Source organism: Periophthalmus magnuspinnatus, chromosome 12 (genome assembly GCF_009829125.3).
Source record: "Periophthalmus magnuspinnatus isolate fPerMag1 chromosome 12, fPerMag1.2.pri, whole genome shotgun sequence".
NCBI lineage: Eukaryota > Metazoa > Chordata > Actinopteri > Gobiiformes > Gobiidae > Periophthalmus > Periophthalmus magnuspinnatus.
In genome coordinates, this window is record NC_047137.1 from 14,354,434 (window position 1) to 14,373,076 (window position 18,643).

General features: G+C 37.0%; 1 protein-coding gene across 3 annotated transcripts in view; it reads right to left on the minus strand.

The window, feature by feature from the left end:
• nrf1 (nuclear respiratory factor 1) overlaps positions 1 to 13,703 on the minus strand; it is a 31,746-nt gene extending 18,043 nt beyond the window's left edge. Inside the window, exons 1-6 of one of the 3 annotated variants that reach the window (XM_033976309.2) lie at positions 13,558 to 13,703; positions 11,267 to 11,385; positions 9,970 to 10,114; positions 8,222 to 8,336; positions 8,009 to 8,135; positions 6,945 to 7,085 (exon numbers count right to left, since the gene is read on the minus strand). In XM_033976309.2, the coding sequence (XP_033832200.1) occupies positions 6,945 to 7,085; positions 8,009 to 8,135; positions 8,222 to 8,336; positions 9,970 to 10,114; positions 11,267 to 11,341 (603 nt within the window). In that variant the 5' untranslated portion in view covers positions 11,342 to 11,385; positions 13,558 to 13,703. Of the gene's footprint in view, positions 1 to 6,944; positions 7,086 to 8,008; positions 8,136 to 8,221; positions 8,337 to 9,969; positions 10,139 to 11,266; positions 11,386 to 13,557 lie in introns of all 3 variants that reach the window. The other 2 variants (XM_033976308.2, XM_055225758.1) reach the window with 2 other exon arrangements.
• Between the last annotated feature and the right edge of the window lie 4,940 nt (positions 13,704 to 18,643).

Genomic DNA, 18,643 nt, shown 5'->3' on the forward strand with positions numbered 1-18,643 from the left:
AGAAGAAAACTTGTCAAGTCCCACTCTTATCTTCCATCAGGACACAAAAACACAACTCCAAGTATATTTTTTGAGGAGATAACGGCATAATAACATGACTTAAAGCCCTCTAGAGCAAGGGTGTCAAACTCATTTTCACAGAGGACCACATCAACAAAATGGCTGCTCTTAAAGGGATAAATGTAACTAAATGTAATGTAAAATAAATGCAGCTACTTTTTAATCTTGTTAATTAACCGTTTATATATTTATCACCTATTCAAGCTACAACTTTGGGTATGGATTTGCACAGATATGAAACAATATCTGTGTAACTGTGGATCTCCTGATAAACTGATATTGTAAGACAGTCATACCTTTAATTTACCTTGTCACGGGCCCCATAAAATGACATGGCGGGCCGCATTTGGCCCACGGGCCTTGAGTTTGACACATGTACTCTGGAGTTATTTTTTGTGTAACATAGAACCTTTAATTAATTCACGCAAAAGATCACTTATACAACGTGACCAGCTTTACTAAACCACACTTTCACGTTAGTTTTATGTACTATTTTTTCCATATTTGCGCTGTGACCTAAAAGTGATTCAGCCTGTAGTGACTGGTCTGTCGGAATAGAGCGTTTATCCACTGATTCGAAGGTTGTCGGTCTATGGTCTATGGTCTGAAATGAAACTAAACCATTTCTAAACTAAACTAAACCATTAACTACCGGTAACTTCAATAGGCCATGATAAAACTACAAGAAAAAAAAACCCTGAAAGAAGTCAAATACAAAACCTAACAGTGATTTCCATACACTTCCTCTGCAGTGGAGCCTGGCTGGGTGGGGTTTAGCGGCGTCCTTAGTGTCCTGTAATATGCTAGCATCGCCAGGGGATTATATTGCACAATGAGCCAGAGCAGCGTCTGCCTGCCTTGACATCAGGAGCTAAAATTGGTTCCAGGAGAAATAAATCCTCCCTTCCTCCACCAACCCAGTTTCAGCCCGTCACTGTCCATCTCCACACAGATCAGGAAGCCGCGCCGAGGCAGGAATATGAGACGTCTATCCATATAAAGAATTAGGACCGTTTCCATAGCGATTAATAATTTATAGCAAAAATATGATGCTTTTTGAATAGGGGAAAAGTCTAGAATTGTTGCGTATAACAGGAAGCATGAATCAATCAAACTGAAACGGTCCCAAAATCCAACTTCTTCCGTTTTTTTTTTATTCTTTTTGCTTTTTTTGCTTTGATTTAGATCAGTAACTAGTAGACATCTATTAGCATAATTTTCTAACAGATAAATTGTAATGTAATTGTGCTTAGATAATTATCAAAAGGTACACCATGTAACTTTTCTGACTGGAGGAAGTGGGTGTATTAGGGATGTGACAATACATGATTCGGTTTGTCTACACTATTTTTGAGAACTTTGAGAAAACTTGGGAGGAATAAAAGTTCTGATTTTGATTTGGTGAGTGATAAGACATCAACAGACGTCTATAGAAACGGCGTTACTATCAGGTTTGAAGCCATAAGTAAGCGACATATTTTGGGGCTCAATAGTTTTAGGAAGATTTTTTCTAATTTTTTTTGCTAAATAATATGTAATAATGTAAGTTTTGAGCTGCAGAGGGTAGAATACATCACTTCTGTGGCTAATTAGTGGTTTATTCTGCTATTTACTTCACTTATCCTGCTTTGTTTCAGTAATAGTAGTTTCAATATTATCTTTTATCTTAATATTTTTCTGAAACAATATCATGACAGGCCTAGCCATAAGATCCAACTCATGAGAACCACTTTGATCTGATGCCGAGTTTTAAAAATATTTGCAAATCCTGATACCGACCTTGTTTTTTATTGTTATTTATATAATTTATGCTGTGGCCTTTATACATAATTAGGTTATAGTAAGTAGTAGTTATAATTAAGTATTCCATGGTAAATCGAGGACAAGTTGAATGCAAGTATTACCAGATCTAAAAAGGCCTACTTAAAAATACCCTAATAATTTGTTGTAATATTGTAAATAATGTCTTAAACTGGTCCACAGCAGCTTCAGAGACATAAGGTGATGTTTAATGTCACTGTTTCTAAAGTTTGTGTATGTTTTTCTCCATTTTATACATATTTGAGGCCTGTAAAAAGACAGAAGCCTGAAGCACATGGCAACTTCACATATGTAAACAAGTTAACACACTCAGCTTTCTCCTCCTCCTCCACAGCCTCCTCAGTCTGTGTTTAAGCTGCTCTGCGTGTCAAATTCTGAAGTATGACATATTGCTGAAGAAAATATATAAACAATGAACGATAATAACCCTAAGGTAGACTTAAGAAAAAAAAAAAAATTCTAAATGTACAATATTGTAAAAAAAAAAAAGAATACATAAAAGATAATAATAATAATAAATAATAATAATAATAAATAGCAGAATTAAACACTTACAGCTTAGAAATGTGTATAAATAACTAATTATAGATAAAATATTACAACCAAATCTTATCATAAAACAGAAAAATAACAAAAAGTTCCCCACTAGTACAAAGTAAAAGTCCCCACGATTAAATACAGACTCTCAAAAGTGATTGTTCCATCAAGCATATACTGGACGGTAACTTGATATAATATTTATCGTGCCAGGCTTAGCTGTCGGGGCTCGATCTATTCATCAAATCAAAGCCGATACCGATCCCAGTACCTCAGATCAGTCCTGTCCGTGTGAGGCACCTGTACATGGATGCACATGGGCTCAGACAGATGGCCTAATTACAGCAGTGAGTGAGTTAAGTGGCATGTTGTCCTCACGCCCACCACTCTAGCCCCAAATACTAATCCTCAAGCTCCCGTCCAATCAGCGGGCAGGAGGAGGAGAGCCAAGCCGAGCTGTTCCAGGCCTGACGAGGCTGTGGTAATTATGAGCTCAGGACAGACCCCCGACAGATCACCTGCTGCAGACGATATAAACGGCACTGTACTATTTGGCTGAATAAAAATGATGAGTTATTTACTGGAATATTTAAAAAGGGGGGTTTTAACTTCTATGGGGTATTAACTGTTAACACACATCCAGAATGCTGCTGCCTCGAGTCCTGACTAGAACCAGACAATAGACTTCAAGGCAGCTCTTTTTGTGACAAGTCTCTCCATGGACCAGCACCAAAGTACATCTCCCACATGTTAGAGCCACATGAACCATTTCACACTCTGAGGACTTCATGGACCGGCCTCCTGCTGGTGCCAGAGTCAGGACTAAACATGGAGAATCAGCGTTACAGTTTTGTGCAGTTAAAACCTGAAACATTCTTCCTGAAGATGTGAGACAGGCATCTACTTAAATCCAGGCTCAAAACTGTTCTGTTTATCTGTGCATGTGACTGAAAGGGTTTTATTCCACACTTTTATTGTCTTGAAACCTCTATATTCACTAAAAACAACATTAAAATATCTAGTGTTTTGTTTTGCATCTTGCTTTTGTACATTTATGAAAAACTTAGGGTCGTATAGGGTCCTCCACCTGCTTGTCTCCATGGCGATATTATTACTTTGCCTGAAATATTCCACAGTATTGTATTTAACTTGTCTTTGCTGCCAGTGGGATACGTTTGCCCATATTTAAAGTTTAACCCAATTGATAACTGCTATATTCTCAAAAATATTAATCTTGTCTTCTGAAGCCGGCCACACACTACAGGATCATTTTCCCGCTTTCCTTCTGCCCAACTTCAGGGAGGCGTGACCCCACTTTGGATATTTGTATGTGATTTTGATCGTAACCACGGCAACAACCAGTAAAACAAAGTGCTGGAGTGACTGACACAGAAGCGCAAGATACAAACTCAAAAATAATTGTGACTTTATTACTCAAAGTTGTAAAGTTAAACTGCAGCATTCTCATCCATATTATTCATTTTACTGTAAACAGGAAACAGCTGACGGAGGTGCTAGTTTAGTTAGCTTGTTTTTTTTTTAGCTTGTGGTGTGCGGTCTCTTCGCTGCAGTCTTTGTGCTCAGAGATTTGAAACGTCATACGATTCTCCTCATTTCTGTGGTCTGCACTTTTTACAAATGAAAAATCCTGTCATGTGTGGCGGGCTTTAGTAGAATAATTTGAAATAAACTCTCAAAAATATATAAGACACTGTATTATTTCAATGGTAACTGATAATTGCGATCTATCAATGCAAGGAAAAATATAAGGCGGGGAAAAATTTAATTACAAAGGCAACTGATAGGATATATTAATTAGATGTGTTTTATTGTACTCAGTGGTTATAAAGTTTTTAATCACCTTGGGGTCTACATGTTCATTGGTTCCTCAGTCAAACATTTTCAGAGCGTTGGACTGAAGGGATGGACCAGTTCTACCATGTTCTCCAGATCTCACACCTCTGGATTTCTTTCTTTGGGGCTGTGTTAAAGATGTCGTGTATCAAACAAAAATGCAGGACATTACTGAACTAAAACAAAAGCCTTATGTCCCTTTGACACCGTCCGCAGTAACCTCATTGGATCATTCGTTATAACAATAAAGATGGACAACACAAGTTCACGCGTTGTCAATAGCGACGTAACAGTTGTTTTCAAAGTACCATCTCAGGATAGACACCGCCGCTCGTAAGACAGCAATCTCCTCACAATAATCCAATTCAACCCTCTGAAAAACAAGCACCATCTTCCACCTGCCCTCCCAGGACTCTCCCGGGGCCGTGATTGGCTGCGGACCTGCGCGGCTCTCTCAGTAGACCACGTTCATACTACCATGTCTTCTGCAACGATGGGAGTGAGTGCGTCAGCGGGTACAGCGGGGCCGAGTAAACAAGCCCTTCTCCCCCGAGTCCAGAGGAGACCAGAGGAGCAGCGGTTGCCATGAAAAAGCCAAACACAAGGAGCCGACACAGCACGCACATGCATTTACCACACAATTAATGCTTCACAAGGAACATACAGCTGATCTGCGTTAGTGATACCAGGAGATTTATATTAGGGTTGAGTAATTAGAAAAATATTGTTCTGCCACTCAAAGCAAAGCCACTTTTCTAATCTGCACTAAATGTTTTCTTGTGGGCTGTTACCTCCTGAAAAACATACCTGGAGTTGTGTTTTGTTTCAGTAATTATTAGTCTGTCTACATCTCCAAACCTCAAAATGCTCTGTTCCACCTCGTGATGTCATGAAGTGGTAGTTTTCAAGTGAGCCGTTATCTTTAGTTCAGTAGAGATTGGCAATTCCAAGGCTGAAATCATCCAAATGATTCTAGTAAAGCTGTACGGAGTGTTTTCTGTTTGAGAGAAGAACGCTGTTTTATGTTTTTGATGAGGAAATAACATTATAACATAGATCAAAAAATATCATAATAAGGCCATTTTAAACTAAAGTGACCAAACATTACAAATAAAATATAATGGGTCGGCACATGTTCATTTTGACCATATATAAGTAATCGTTTAAATCACATGTGTCAAACTCAAGGCCCAGGGGCGAAATCTGGCCCGCCATGTCATTTTATGTGGCCGCGACAAGGTAAATTAAAATGTATGACTGTCTTAAAATGTCAGTCTATCGGTAAAAAAGGCAGTTACACAGTCATTTTTTTTTTTTTACATCTATGCAAATTAGCCCTTGGTGAAATTAAGTTTGACACCCCTAGTTTAAATTAATAAATAAATACAATTATTTAAATTATAGGCAAAATACCTGAGCAGCCATTAAAAAAAACATGTCTCAAAGTGTCTGGGTAGAGGTTCAAGTATCACAAATGGTAAATGCAGCAAGTTCCTGTTTTTTTTTTTTGTGGTGTGTGTTTTTTCCACCTTCTTGTCGCCATGGAGATGTTATTGCTTTACCTGGAAAGTTCCACTGTATGTCCAAGTTAAAGAAGAGACATGTGGAGAGGTGACCCTGTTTACAATAAGAATACAAAAGGAAACGCAAATGTGCAAATGCATGAGAGATAGAGTTTAATGCCATACAGTGGGATCTTCCAGGTAACACAATAACTATTAGAAGTGACTTTTTAACCCCTTACAGTTCTGGCTGTAATCAAATGAGCCCCAATTCAAACTGAAGCTGTTTCTAGAGCCTTTGGAGTACAGACAAATGGCTGGGTGAAGCTGAGGCTCTGCAGTTTTGGCCTCTGTCTGATAAACTCTCATTATAAGTGGGAAAACGTTCTGCACAACGGAAACGCGACTTCAAATCTCGCCTGGATTTTGAACATTTGTTGATTTTGGACAGTTCCCAAGTCAAAGCTGAAGCATATCTCACTAAAAATGAGATTTAGGGATTTAAGCGTAATAAGTAGAAAAAAGTCCAGGCGGAATTAATATAAAAATTCTATTAACTTTCACCTCTTCAGTCTGGCATTTAACACTAGCTACACAGGAAATCTTGGTGTTTTATTATTTTTTTTGTATCTTGTCATCTGTATATTTGTTTTTTGCTGACTTTTATGTGAAGCACTTTGGTCAGCTCAAGTTGTTTTAAATGTGCCATAGAAATAAACCTGAAATAACTTGATTTCTTCTTTTTTATTTGTGGGTTTAGACGACAAACTGCTCTTGATTCTTCCCAAAATTGTTGATTTGACTATAACTATGAGGGTCACGTCTTTCCATTATTTATTTATGGACATTTCATGTTTTATCAGATGATGGGCAAAAAGAAAAAAGCACAAGACTGACTTTTTAGATGCAAACGACAACGGAACGCATTAAAAAGAGGTTTGAACCAGTTACCCTGAGGTTGATGGGTAACTGGTTGAAACACTGTGCCACAGCTTCCCTAGTTCATCACAGAAACTGCACTGTCTTATAATATTGTCCTCACTCACTCACTGCACTGGATAAAACTGTAGTGTTAGAAAGTGTTGCTGACTAGCGCCCTCTGGTGGACCGTGTGTGAGTTACAAGGACAGACCTGCTGATGAGTAAATGGCGCAGTTTGTGTTTTTTTACCTGAGTCATCTTGTCCACAGACACAGGGATGCCGTCGATTGTCAGAGGAGGGAGGTCGGACGCCAGCTCGCCCCCCGATGGAGCGTGCTCGGCCAGCGCGTTCTCCAGGTCCTCCAGCATCATGCCTTTGTACTTTCTCACCTGGACACGGAAGAAAAGATATTCATGGGCTGAACAAATAAAATAAAATGTAAAAAATCGGCATGATCAGAAAGATGGGATAAATGACAACAGGACAACAGATAGTAAATGTAAAAATTAAAGAACTTCACTCTGTCTAGTAGATGACATGATTTGACTATTTTAATGTACAGCCAAAAGGATATTTACAGGAATATAGTTAATGATAAAGAAACCTAAGCAATATAGTTAAAAGAAAGAAAAAAACAAAGTATTTTATTTTTAAGCCCTTATTTGTATTTATTCAGTGTTTTATGTTGCACTTTATCACTGAAGTAAGTTCTTAGTTTGTGAGCTGTGTTCACTGACAATGGCAGTAAAAGTCTCTGATTCTGAAAACCGACCTATTTTGCTTTTGTCTGCTCTGTAGTTATAATCTACAACACTCGTGGATCATTACATTATGAATTACACATTTTAAATCTCAATATTCATCTAAAACGACTTAATAAAAGAATGAAGCCCGCTGATTTCCGCGTGAGAAAACCGCGGTGTCCGATGGGAGCTGACGTCGGCCGTAAACGTCATCACGACAAAACGCCGCACACTGTTGGCCGATCCTATGGCTAGCGAGCAGCCGTTTTTGTTTTCATTTGTACTAAAGTGACGTGCATGATCGATTAAGAAAATACAAATGGTGTCTTGAAAATAAGCGATTAAAGATTACTCAAACATGAAACGCTCCAAAAGCAACTTTGAGAGGGTCAAAGAGAAGGAAACAACTATAAAATGGATCAAATCTCTGAAAAGTCCATTTTGCAGAACAGCTCTGATTTAAATATGTACAGACGTTACAATATGCTCATCTCTAATTAGTGATTTAAACATTGTATGTAGAACCAACTTAAACATGAGCAGATAAAATTACAAGACAAAAGACTGACCACATTCTCAAGAGGAGCAGCTCCAAACACCTTGAACACTGGGTTTGGTTTGGAGGGAGAAATACACAGCACGATGGCCTGCTGTCCCACTCTGGTGGTGTACTCGTCAAGTGTGGCCCGCAGCTTTCTGAAAAACACAATTAGAGTAAAAAATATGCATAAAAATGACATTAAAATCCTAATGCAATGTAATATTATCTCTTATTTTGTTACCGTAGTAGCCGAGTTTGCTGTCTCTTGCGAATCGATGGATTAGATTCAAAAATATGTGGTCTTTTTCTTTTCTTTCCAGTAGCTACAGCTGCTGCGGCCGCCATGCCAACAGGTCCTAAAGAGAGAAATATATTTGAAATTATAATGTGTTTTTGAAGATAAAATAACATGTTTCTGATCATTTTGGACTAATGCAATGTATGAAAACTGCTTTATCCACAAAAAACTATTCTAAAATACAAATATTAAAAGAAAAACATGAGTTGAAATAAATAAATGCCAGAATCCAACACTAAAGTAATTAGTTTCAATCTATAATGAGTCATAGAAGTTATTCATTCAACTTTCTACAGCTCAAATCTTATCATATTGCAAAAAAATAATCAAAAATATTCCACTACTGCAAAGAAAAAGTCCCAATGATAAATACTGACCCTCAAAAATACTGTTCCATCTATCATATACTGAAAAATAAGTTGATATTGTAATTATCACGACAGGGGTAGTGCTTTATTGATAAAAACTTCAGCAGCAAAGAACTCCCAACAGGAACAGGCAACACAAATAATGAAATGGTGCCATCTGCTGGTCGGGCGCGTGTATTACATCAAGATTTGAGAAAGGTAATTGAATAAGTGATGAAGCCATTAAAACTAGCAGGACAGATTGTTGAATAAGTAGAGTTTGTGGTTTGTCCATTTGGGATTGAAATACTTAATAGACAGAAAAACACACGCACGTCAAAATAATGTCACAATAATCACAGAATCAACTTTTTGTTCAACATATGAAACCTGGAACGACATGTTTTTGGGCTCAATATTTATCGGTGTACATTTGTCTACATTTTCTTTGCAATAATGAGGAGATTTACTGTTACTTTTGCTGTATTACAATAAGACTTGAGCTGTAGAGGGTTGAATAAGTCACTTCTATGGATTATTCTTGCTTCATTCTGCCATCTGTCTATTTACAAAATGGTTCACGGGGATGATCCTGCTTTAGGGTTATTTTGTCAGTGGTATTAAGTAGTTTCAGTATTATCGTTTATCGTTATATTTCTCTGTAGTGGTATGCCGTGCTTAAAAATGTGTTATCGTGACAGGCTTACTTCAAAATAATTATAACAAATACAGGACATGCAGCAAAACAAAAACAAAAAACACCCCATCTACAATTGAGCATGTGTTTTTGAAAAGCTTTTTGAAGAATCCTGCTTATTCTTTTCCAGATATATATTGGCCAGCTCAATTTTCAAGTGTTAAGTTAATGTTTAAAGAGTAATATTTTACTTTGAGTGTATATGGTCCTTATCTGTACAGAGCAAGACTTACTCTAGCTTCAGAGTAAAAATATTCAGTGTCAATTTCACACTTTTAGAGGAAGTTGATGACACTGAGCAGCGTTTTCAGAATTTTACTCTAGTGGATTATTTGTTCTACACAGAGTCAATAGTACTAAAAGTAGTGTTCATTGTTTACTCTCTTGCAGTGCTAATAATGACACTTATTACAGGGATTTTAATAACACATACAACAATATACAGAGTAAAAATTCCTCTTTGTAAGGGTCAAATTTAAAGTTAAGTTCACTCCTTTTGTAACTGTGATCAAATGATTATTATGCAAACATTACCGTGTGTATATAAGAAAGACAAAACCTATACAGTCTAAGGTACTGTCAGTAAACTTACTTCAGTCATAATACGGCAACAGTACTGATGTATTAAAGTGGTCATGTGACTGTACCTGCCGCAGCCAAATGTGCCGTGACCTCATCAGTCCCCGCCGAGTTGAGGATGTCCGTGTCGTCGTACGGGTCGTCATCGGGGGACGACGTGGAGTCTTCGTCTGCGCTCAGCATGGACGCCTCTGTGTATGTGGCCACGTGCACCTGGACAAACTCAGGAAATAATGACTTCAAGATTTAGAAACAAATAAATGAAATGGTCAAATACAGTGCTCTCCGCTAACACTGGCACGAGCGACAAATGTGATGAGCAAATAAACCGAAACGAATCTGTACTTCAAACATATAATAAGTCTAGAAGAAGCTCAGATAAGAAAATGAAACTGTGTAAAATCCTACTCACTGGTGTCCTTTAAAGGGGCACTATGTAACATTTCACCTGCTTGTCTCCATTGATGTTATTGCTCAAAAACAGACCTGGAGTTGTGTTTTGTTTCATTCACACATGTTTGAGTAACTCTTTATTATTAGTCTGTCTACATCTCCAAAAGTCAAAACGCTCTGTTCCACCTTGTGATGTCATGAAGTGGTAGTTTTCAAGTTAACAGTTGAACTTGACCTTTAGTTCAGTAGAGATTGGGCAATTCTGTGGCTGAAAGTATCCAAATGATTCTAGTGAAGGTGCGTGGAGTTTTAAAACACAGTGGAGCACTTCCTGTATCACCACATGATGACATCACAAGGTGGAACAGAGTGTTTTCTGTTAGAGAGACGCACACAACCTAAATATGCAGAGTTTGTGTGTTAAACATGTGTGATGAGGAAACAACATTATAACATAGATCAGAAAACAGCGTAATATGGGCGTTTTGAACTTATTTATCTCCATGGAGACAGCAGTTGACACAACTGGACCAAGTTACAAGTCAGATCTGTGGAGACTGAGAGACAACCTCTCCAAGAATACATGTTTTTTCAAGAGATTTTTGTGCAGTAAAAACACCCATCATTGAATTAATGCAACGTAGATCAGTTTAATGCCATATTGTGGAACATTCCAGGCAAACAAATAATGTGTCCATGGAGAAATGCCACAGGGAACATTCTATAGTGCACCTTTAAAATTCACAAACAGAAAATATAGTATAATGAAAGACTTATTTTTGTTTTTGAAGAGGTAACCGTATTAGAACATGAATTAAATGTGTTATATCTTGGTACAAAATTCTCATAAAATAAAGTAAACTTAAAGTGAACATAAAGTGACCTACATCACCATAGGTTTCATCAGACGTGCCAGTATCAATGGAAAGCACTGTGTGAATGGTTTGAATGAAAAAATCTCTTTATCCACACCTGCTGGACCTGGCTGACCGCACTGGCCTCGATAGTGGTCATGTGCTCCGTCTGGTGAACCGTGTGCTCCTCCATAACAGCAAACCAGGTCGATCACGGCTCAAAGCAAAAGAAGGTGACTGAGGAGGGAGCGGAGAGCACACGGAGCTGATCAGACATCGTGGAAATGTAAAATTATACAGGAAAAAATATTATAAAACTGTAACTTCCTGGTGTGGATTGAAAGAACATGTATGCAGGTCATTGTGTGCATGAAAATGAAGAAGGAAAATGTTTAAATCTGTACTTGTTTCTGTGTCGACTTTGACTGAAAGGTTTTAAGAAGACTCCACACACACTGTCTCACTCTTGGGTCACTTTTATCAGTACAATGTTTTGGTCCGAGGGGCAGAACGTTTTGGTCCGAGGGACATCAGAGGGACCGAAACATTGTACTAATAAAAGTGAACCAAGTGTGAGACTGTGTATGGGAAAAAAATAATAAATCACTTATTTATTTAATTATATGAAAACTGACAGGGCAAAAAGAGAGCATATCTGTTATATTAATAATATCCAGTTTACTTAAGACTTTTAATACAAACTACCGGTTAAAAGTTTGGACACACTCTCTCATTCAATTATTTTGTTTTCCTTTATTTTTATTACTTATGTACAAACAGGCTTCACAGGAGACATATGAAGCAAGATATATGAAATATTAAAATTATGTAACAAAGAAAAAAAGGTAAAAGTCATATATGAAATAAGATGTATGGAATTATGTAGTAAAGAAAAAAAAGTGAATAAATACTATACTTTTTTTTTCAAATTTATTTTATATTCAAATCGAATCGAATTCTTTGTCGAAAAAAAATGTGTAGCCATTTAACTTATTTTCTTTACTAATTATAATTCCATATATCTTGCCTCATATATTTGACGTCTCCCATATGTATAAAATGTAGAAATTAGTACTTGTTTAAGCATTAATGACAAGTGAAAAATTTGGACACACCATCTCATTTATTTTTATTTTTTATTAAATTTTTTTTATTTTTACTACTTTCTACATATGATATATATGAAGCAAGATATATAGAATTATGCAGCAGAGGAAAAAAAAAACTCAACTAAATATTTTCGACAAAACAAAGGGTGGATACTTTGAGGATTTGCATATAAAATAAATTTGAAAAAAATATATATAGTATTTATGAACGTTTTTTCTTTACAACATAATTCCATACATCTTATTTCATATATTTGTTGTCTTCTGTGTGTATATAAAATGTAAAGTAGTTAAAAAACAAAACAAAACATTGAATGAGAGGGTGTGTCCAAAGTTTTGACTGGTTATGTAGATTCTTGCCAATTTTCCATTGACTTATTCTTAATAATTCCATAAAAATACACTGATATAATCACATGTGTTACATTTATTCTGCTTATGTGACACTTCAACTCATGGTTTTTATTATATTTTTACTGAATGGAGCTAGGTGGTGCACACATGTTTAATATTGCAAAAGACAGTGACAGGGAGATATGTATGAACTAGGGTACACATTCATAAAGGGGTATTTTTTATCATTTATACCAATATGTATGCAGATATTCAACACAAACACAAAGAAATGTCTAAAGTAAATAGGCTATGATGCTGTAAACTAACTGTATCTGATCATTCCATATATAACACATCAGATCAGTTCTTCCCTCTAAAAACAACATCACATTAATGCAAATGCTAAAATCATAATAAATTTAGTATTTTGTTGCTTAAAATGAAGCATTGTGCTGTGTTTATGTGCAGGACAGAGCTGTGTCTTATCCTGTTAGTGGGTTGCATCTGTGCTAGGCTAACAGTGAGCTAGGCTAACACTGCCCTACATTTAGCTAACCTGCTAGCCAGCTAACCAGTTCGCGGTCAAACCAACGCAAAATAAAATGACAACAGCTCAGATAGAAGCTGAAATCGGCGTAAATAGTCATGTCGTGCTCGAAATCGCAATTGGATACATAATGGAGCTGTAATGATTGAAAACACAGCAGCAGTTAGCACGAAACCCGCGCAATGTTAAACAAAACAGCCGTTAACAGGCCTCGGCCGCTGCGTCTCATCGCGTGCCACTCTGCGTGATATCAATGCGCGCCTAATGTGCAAATTGTTCATCAAATCGTAATAATACAAGCTGAAAACGTGCTCCAGACAGCATCTAAACAGCCTCTCGTTCTCCAGTGCTGCCGGGTGCAATGATGCGGCTGCGCCAGGGCTGAAATATATGGAGATTGCGCGGTAGGGCACTAACCTCAGAGCGGCTGCGCTACTCCGGGCCTGCGCCGTGTACAGATGATCCAGCACAAATGGAGGACGGAGACACTACAACAGCGCCCACTGCGATGCTCCGAACACTGCAGGCTGCACCGAACTGCACGGAGACGGCTTCACGGACCCGGCTCTGCGAAGACATGTGCGTCAAATTCAGTGGAGTAAGTAAAAAAATGAACTCCCAAAAAATAAATGCAAGTCAAAATGAACTCCTGCAAAGTAAACGCAAGTAGAGCAATGTTAGACGAAGCAAAACATCAAAAAATCCAAAATTGTAGCTGTGTGATTAAGCAGATTTAAAGTTTAAACGTGGAAGTGCGAAGTGTATTTCGTGTAGGCTAAAAAAAAACTGAACCAAAAGATCCTAATGTAGAGCTATTTGAGCCTCATGAGCTTAATCTTGTGTAAAACTTCACATTATATTTATCACATTATATTTATAAGTTAGTTTACAACTTTATTCAACCTTTTTGTTAAATTGATGTTTGTATTTCCCACAGCGCGTAAACATGACACTAAACCTGCTAAATGTCGCCCTCTTGTGTACAAAGTCAGGTAGTGCAGTTAATCAGATATGTACAGTTTAAAGTGGAAGCGAAACTGCAGTGGAGCGTTTTGTGGCTTATGTTTACACTGGTGATTTTAAATAATTTGAATATCTGCATTTTTGTACCTTATGTCACGATCTACTCTTATTACCCTGTTCATTATCCAGGTCACCACTGTTTGCTTAAGTAATCTGATTTTAAAGCAGTGGTAGAATGTAATAAAGTAAAAGTAGTAAAGCACTGTACTTAAGTAAAAATGTAGTGGTATCTGTATTTATACTTAAGTACATTTTTTGATACTTTTTACTTTTACTTCACTACATTTGAGAGCAGTATCTGTACTTTCTACTCCACTACATTTTTTAACTGGACTGAAAAGTAAAAGTATTTGTTATTATTGTCTAAGACCTGCTGTAAAGTCTCAGAGTTAATTTATTTTTAACGTGTTCATAAATTGAGCAAACAAAAACATACAAATAAAAACAGCTAGCAAAAAAAGCATTCATTCAGTTGTTTCTGTTGAACAAAATTCAGCACAAATCTGTATCAGAATCACTACATTTGAATCTTTATAAAACCTCAAAATCTGCATGAAATACTTTTACTTTTTACTCTTTTAAGTATATTTTTAAACAGGTACTATAATACTTTTAGATTTAGATTTTTTCATGTGATACATTTACTTTTATTTGAGTATTTTTTGCTCCGGTATCTGCACAAATTTGAGTAATTCTTCCACCACTGCTGCTTTAAAGTAACAGTAGACTCCTCTAAATGTTATCTGCTGTTATCTGTGAGCTTTAGTACTCTGTGTACCTCTGCTGCAGTGTTAAAGTTTTGTCTCATGTCGGTCACTTTGCATCGTAACATTTGAAAGCACATTTTTGGCAAGTGTTAACAGAATCTGGATGTTCTCGTTTTAAGACGCACTGTAACTTTTCTGGTGGGAGGATCTCCATTATTTCCCTTCCCTGCAACTTTTTGTCCAGTTGACAGATTGAATTGTTCTTTTACTACGGCTCATACCTGAACGACTGAGCATTACATCGTTGTAGCTCTTCCTGCAGGTGTCCCGGTTACTCCTGCGCCCCCTGGTGGTGAACATGAGAGTGACGACAGCAGTTTGTTTATATCTCACTGAATGTCACTGTTCATCAGAATCAAAGCTGAAGCAGAGGATGTGTTTAACAGACATTGACCTCCACTGTTTTCTGTCTTCAACTTTGACACCTGCTGACAGCTAAAAACACGCCTCACTACTTCTGTAAAGGATCTTTTGAAGTCGGGCTGAAACTATTACTGTATTTTCCGGACTATACGTCGCTCTGGAGTATAACTTATTCTACAGCAACACTGAAAACATGCGTAATAATGAAGAAAAAAACATATATAAGTCGTTCTATATAAGGTCTGTGAGTAAACAAACCCGTGAACACAAAACTTTATATTTTACTTCTCAATTGTTTCTTAAATAATGCTCTGTTGGGTAAGACTTAGCATTAGCGTAAAAAGCTGAACTGGAAAACAGGAAGTAGTTTTCGTGACCTTTAACTAAACTTATGATAAACTAAACATTTATAATCGTGTTCCAAATGAAAAATGATCACCTTTATGGTTTTATAAATGAAGGGGAAATAAATAAGAGAAAATTAAATATGACATGTATACAAGAAAATGAGTGAAGTAAATTTTCTTACAGGTATTACAAACACACCACCGTCATCTATTGGTCAAACAAGTAACATGTGTAATCAACCGTTACATAACACATTTATTCAGCAACATGAAGCACAGACAGAACTGAACATGTGTCTGGTTCGTTAACGTAAGACAGGGGTGTCAGACATATTTTCACCGGGGGCCACATTAACAAATTAGCTGCCTTCAAAGGGCCGGATGTAAAATAAATCTAACTATTTTTTTTTACTTGTTAATTAACTGTTTCTGTATTTATTACTTGTTCAAGTTACAAATATTACATATGCATTTGCCTAGATGTAAAAATATGGCTGTGTAACTGTGTATCTCCTGATAAAATGACATTTTAAGACCATCATACCTTAAGTTTACCCTGTCGAGGGCCACATGACATGATGTGGAGGGCCACATTTGGCCCCCGGGCCTTGAGTTTGACACATGTGACGTAAGATATTAACAGTTAATCAGATAAATAAAGCAGAAAAAACAAGCAACAAGTTTACTCTGGATCTCACTCCAAATCAATAAATCCACTGAATTCTTCATCCTCGGTGTCGCTTCTGAACAACTTCGCCAATCCCGGGGGCAGATGAAATGCCGCGTAGTAGATACTAGTACGAGCCTAGAGTTCCCTCGTGGAATTGTCAATAACGAAGAAGTTGAAATTATACATTTGAATAATTTCACATATAAGTCGCACCCCCGGACAAACTATGAAAAAAAGTGTCATTTCTAGTCCGGAAAATACAGTGATCTCACTACTCGTGAAATAATCATAATCATAATCTGAACTATACAGAAACACAGGCCAAAAGCTCTTTAATGCTGCAGTATGTAACATTTTGGAGGAGCCATGTCACCTGCATCGTTCCTTGGAAAAGTTAAACCCATGTGTTGGAACGTTCTCCTTGGAGCTGGAGAAATCTAATGCCATACTGTGGAATATTATAGCTGAAAGAACAACTTTTCCATGGAAACAAGCAGGAGCAGGCCCTGGTTTGTGGAGATGCAAGCCTGGACACAGAGACTCACCCAAACATTACAAAAATGTTCTTAAGTAATAAAATCAAAATCATATTTAAATTCTACTCTTAATCAAACCGCTGATTTCATAAATTCACAAAAAGATGTTTAGTTTGTGGCGCTGTGAGACGTGGCTAAAGCTAAAGCTAAAGCTAGCGTAAACACTACACTGCTTCTGGTTTATCGTCACCTTTTTCTGCATTTATTTCATTTCTCTGCGTCGTGTTTCAACCTCTCTTTATGTAATGCAGCGGGTCTGGCTCATGTTAGACTCTTTATATTTATCCGTGAATGCCGCGCATCGAAACAGGAACTAGCTGTTGTGTTCGTGTTTTGTTTTGCGACTCGTATCGGATCAACGTATCAAATATAAAGTTGCCATAACTGGAAATACTGCATCTAGTCAGCGTTTGGTTTATATCTGCTTTTTCCCATCGAGTCTGCGTTCTCTCTTGCCCAATCATTTTGCTTCTTGTGCTAAAGTGATCTGTACCGTGCTGGCCCCCTCTGGGAGATAGCACCGTCCCGGGCCCACTACGGACCCCTCAGACGGCACAGTACGGTTCACTTTAGACACTCGCGGCCCACACCGATCCGCTCCAAAGATCACCAGTGGAAACAAGGCTTAAGGATGTTACGTTTTCCTAAGTTTCTTGTCCTCTCCCTGCCTGTTCATTTATATTAGAGGGGGGCCCCATGTCACGGTTTCTGCCCGGGGGCCTCAAAATTTCTGTTGACGGCCCTGTTCATCAGTGCAATGAAAACAACCAAAATGAAACAAAACACATGCTTTTATTTTAGTCTTTTTCAGTTTTCTTAAAAGTTACATGGTGTAGACTAAATAAACTAAATAGAATAAAGAATAAACAACTTCAGTCACAATATTTCAACATTTTATTTGGTTAAAAATGTATTTTAAAAACCTCAATGTGCAACAGACATAATCTTTTGAGCTGTTTGACCAATCGGAAAAAGGAAAAACCCAGTGGAGCAGGAAGAACTCGATCTTAAGTAAAAGTACAGATACAAGAGCAAAAAAATACAAAATTAAAGTCACATGAAAAAATTGAGTAAAAGTATTAAAGTACCTGTTTAACTTTTTACTCTTTAAGTACATTTTTAAAGTATTTCTCACATATTCTGAGTCTTGTAAAGCTTCAAATGTGGTGATTTTGATGCAGATTTGTGCTGAATTTCGAATCAATCATTTTTTTTCCTGCCAGTTTTATTTGTATATTTTTGCTTAAACTGCAACTCTCAAACTATAATAAAAAATACTTTCACTTTTAATGTCCAGTTCAAAAGGTAGCGAAGCAGAAAGTACAAATACTGCTCTGAAATGGAGTGAAGTAAAAGTAAAAAGTATCAAATATAAAACTGACTTAAGTAAAGTACAGATACCTATTTCTTATTTTTTATTTAAATCAAGTACATACACAAATACAGCAGAGTTTGGCTGTCACGGTAAAGCAACAACTAGCATGCTAACACGTGCATCCTGATTCTTGGACAATAAAATTCTTTCTGATTAGATGCAAATACCTGTTATCTAAAAAAAAAAAGTGGAAATGTTGCAAGTGAATTTAAAAACACTCATTTTAAGACATGCGTAACATAAATAAACTTAAAATCTTGTTCAGTTTTACAAGAAAAAACAAAAACATAAAGGGAAATAGTTTGATTTGATCCCTAGTTGCTGTTTTCGTGTCCTTTGGCAAGACACTTTTTCCCTTCTTCTTGACATATGAATGGATTTTGTGTGTCGTATTTGCAAAACAACATCCGACGACAAAAAGA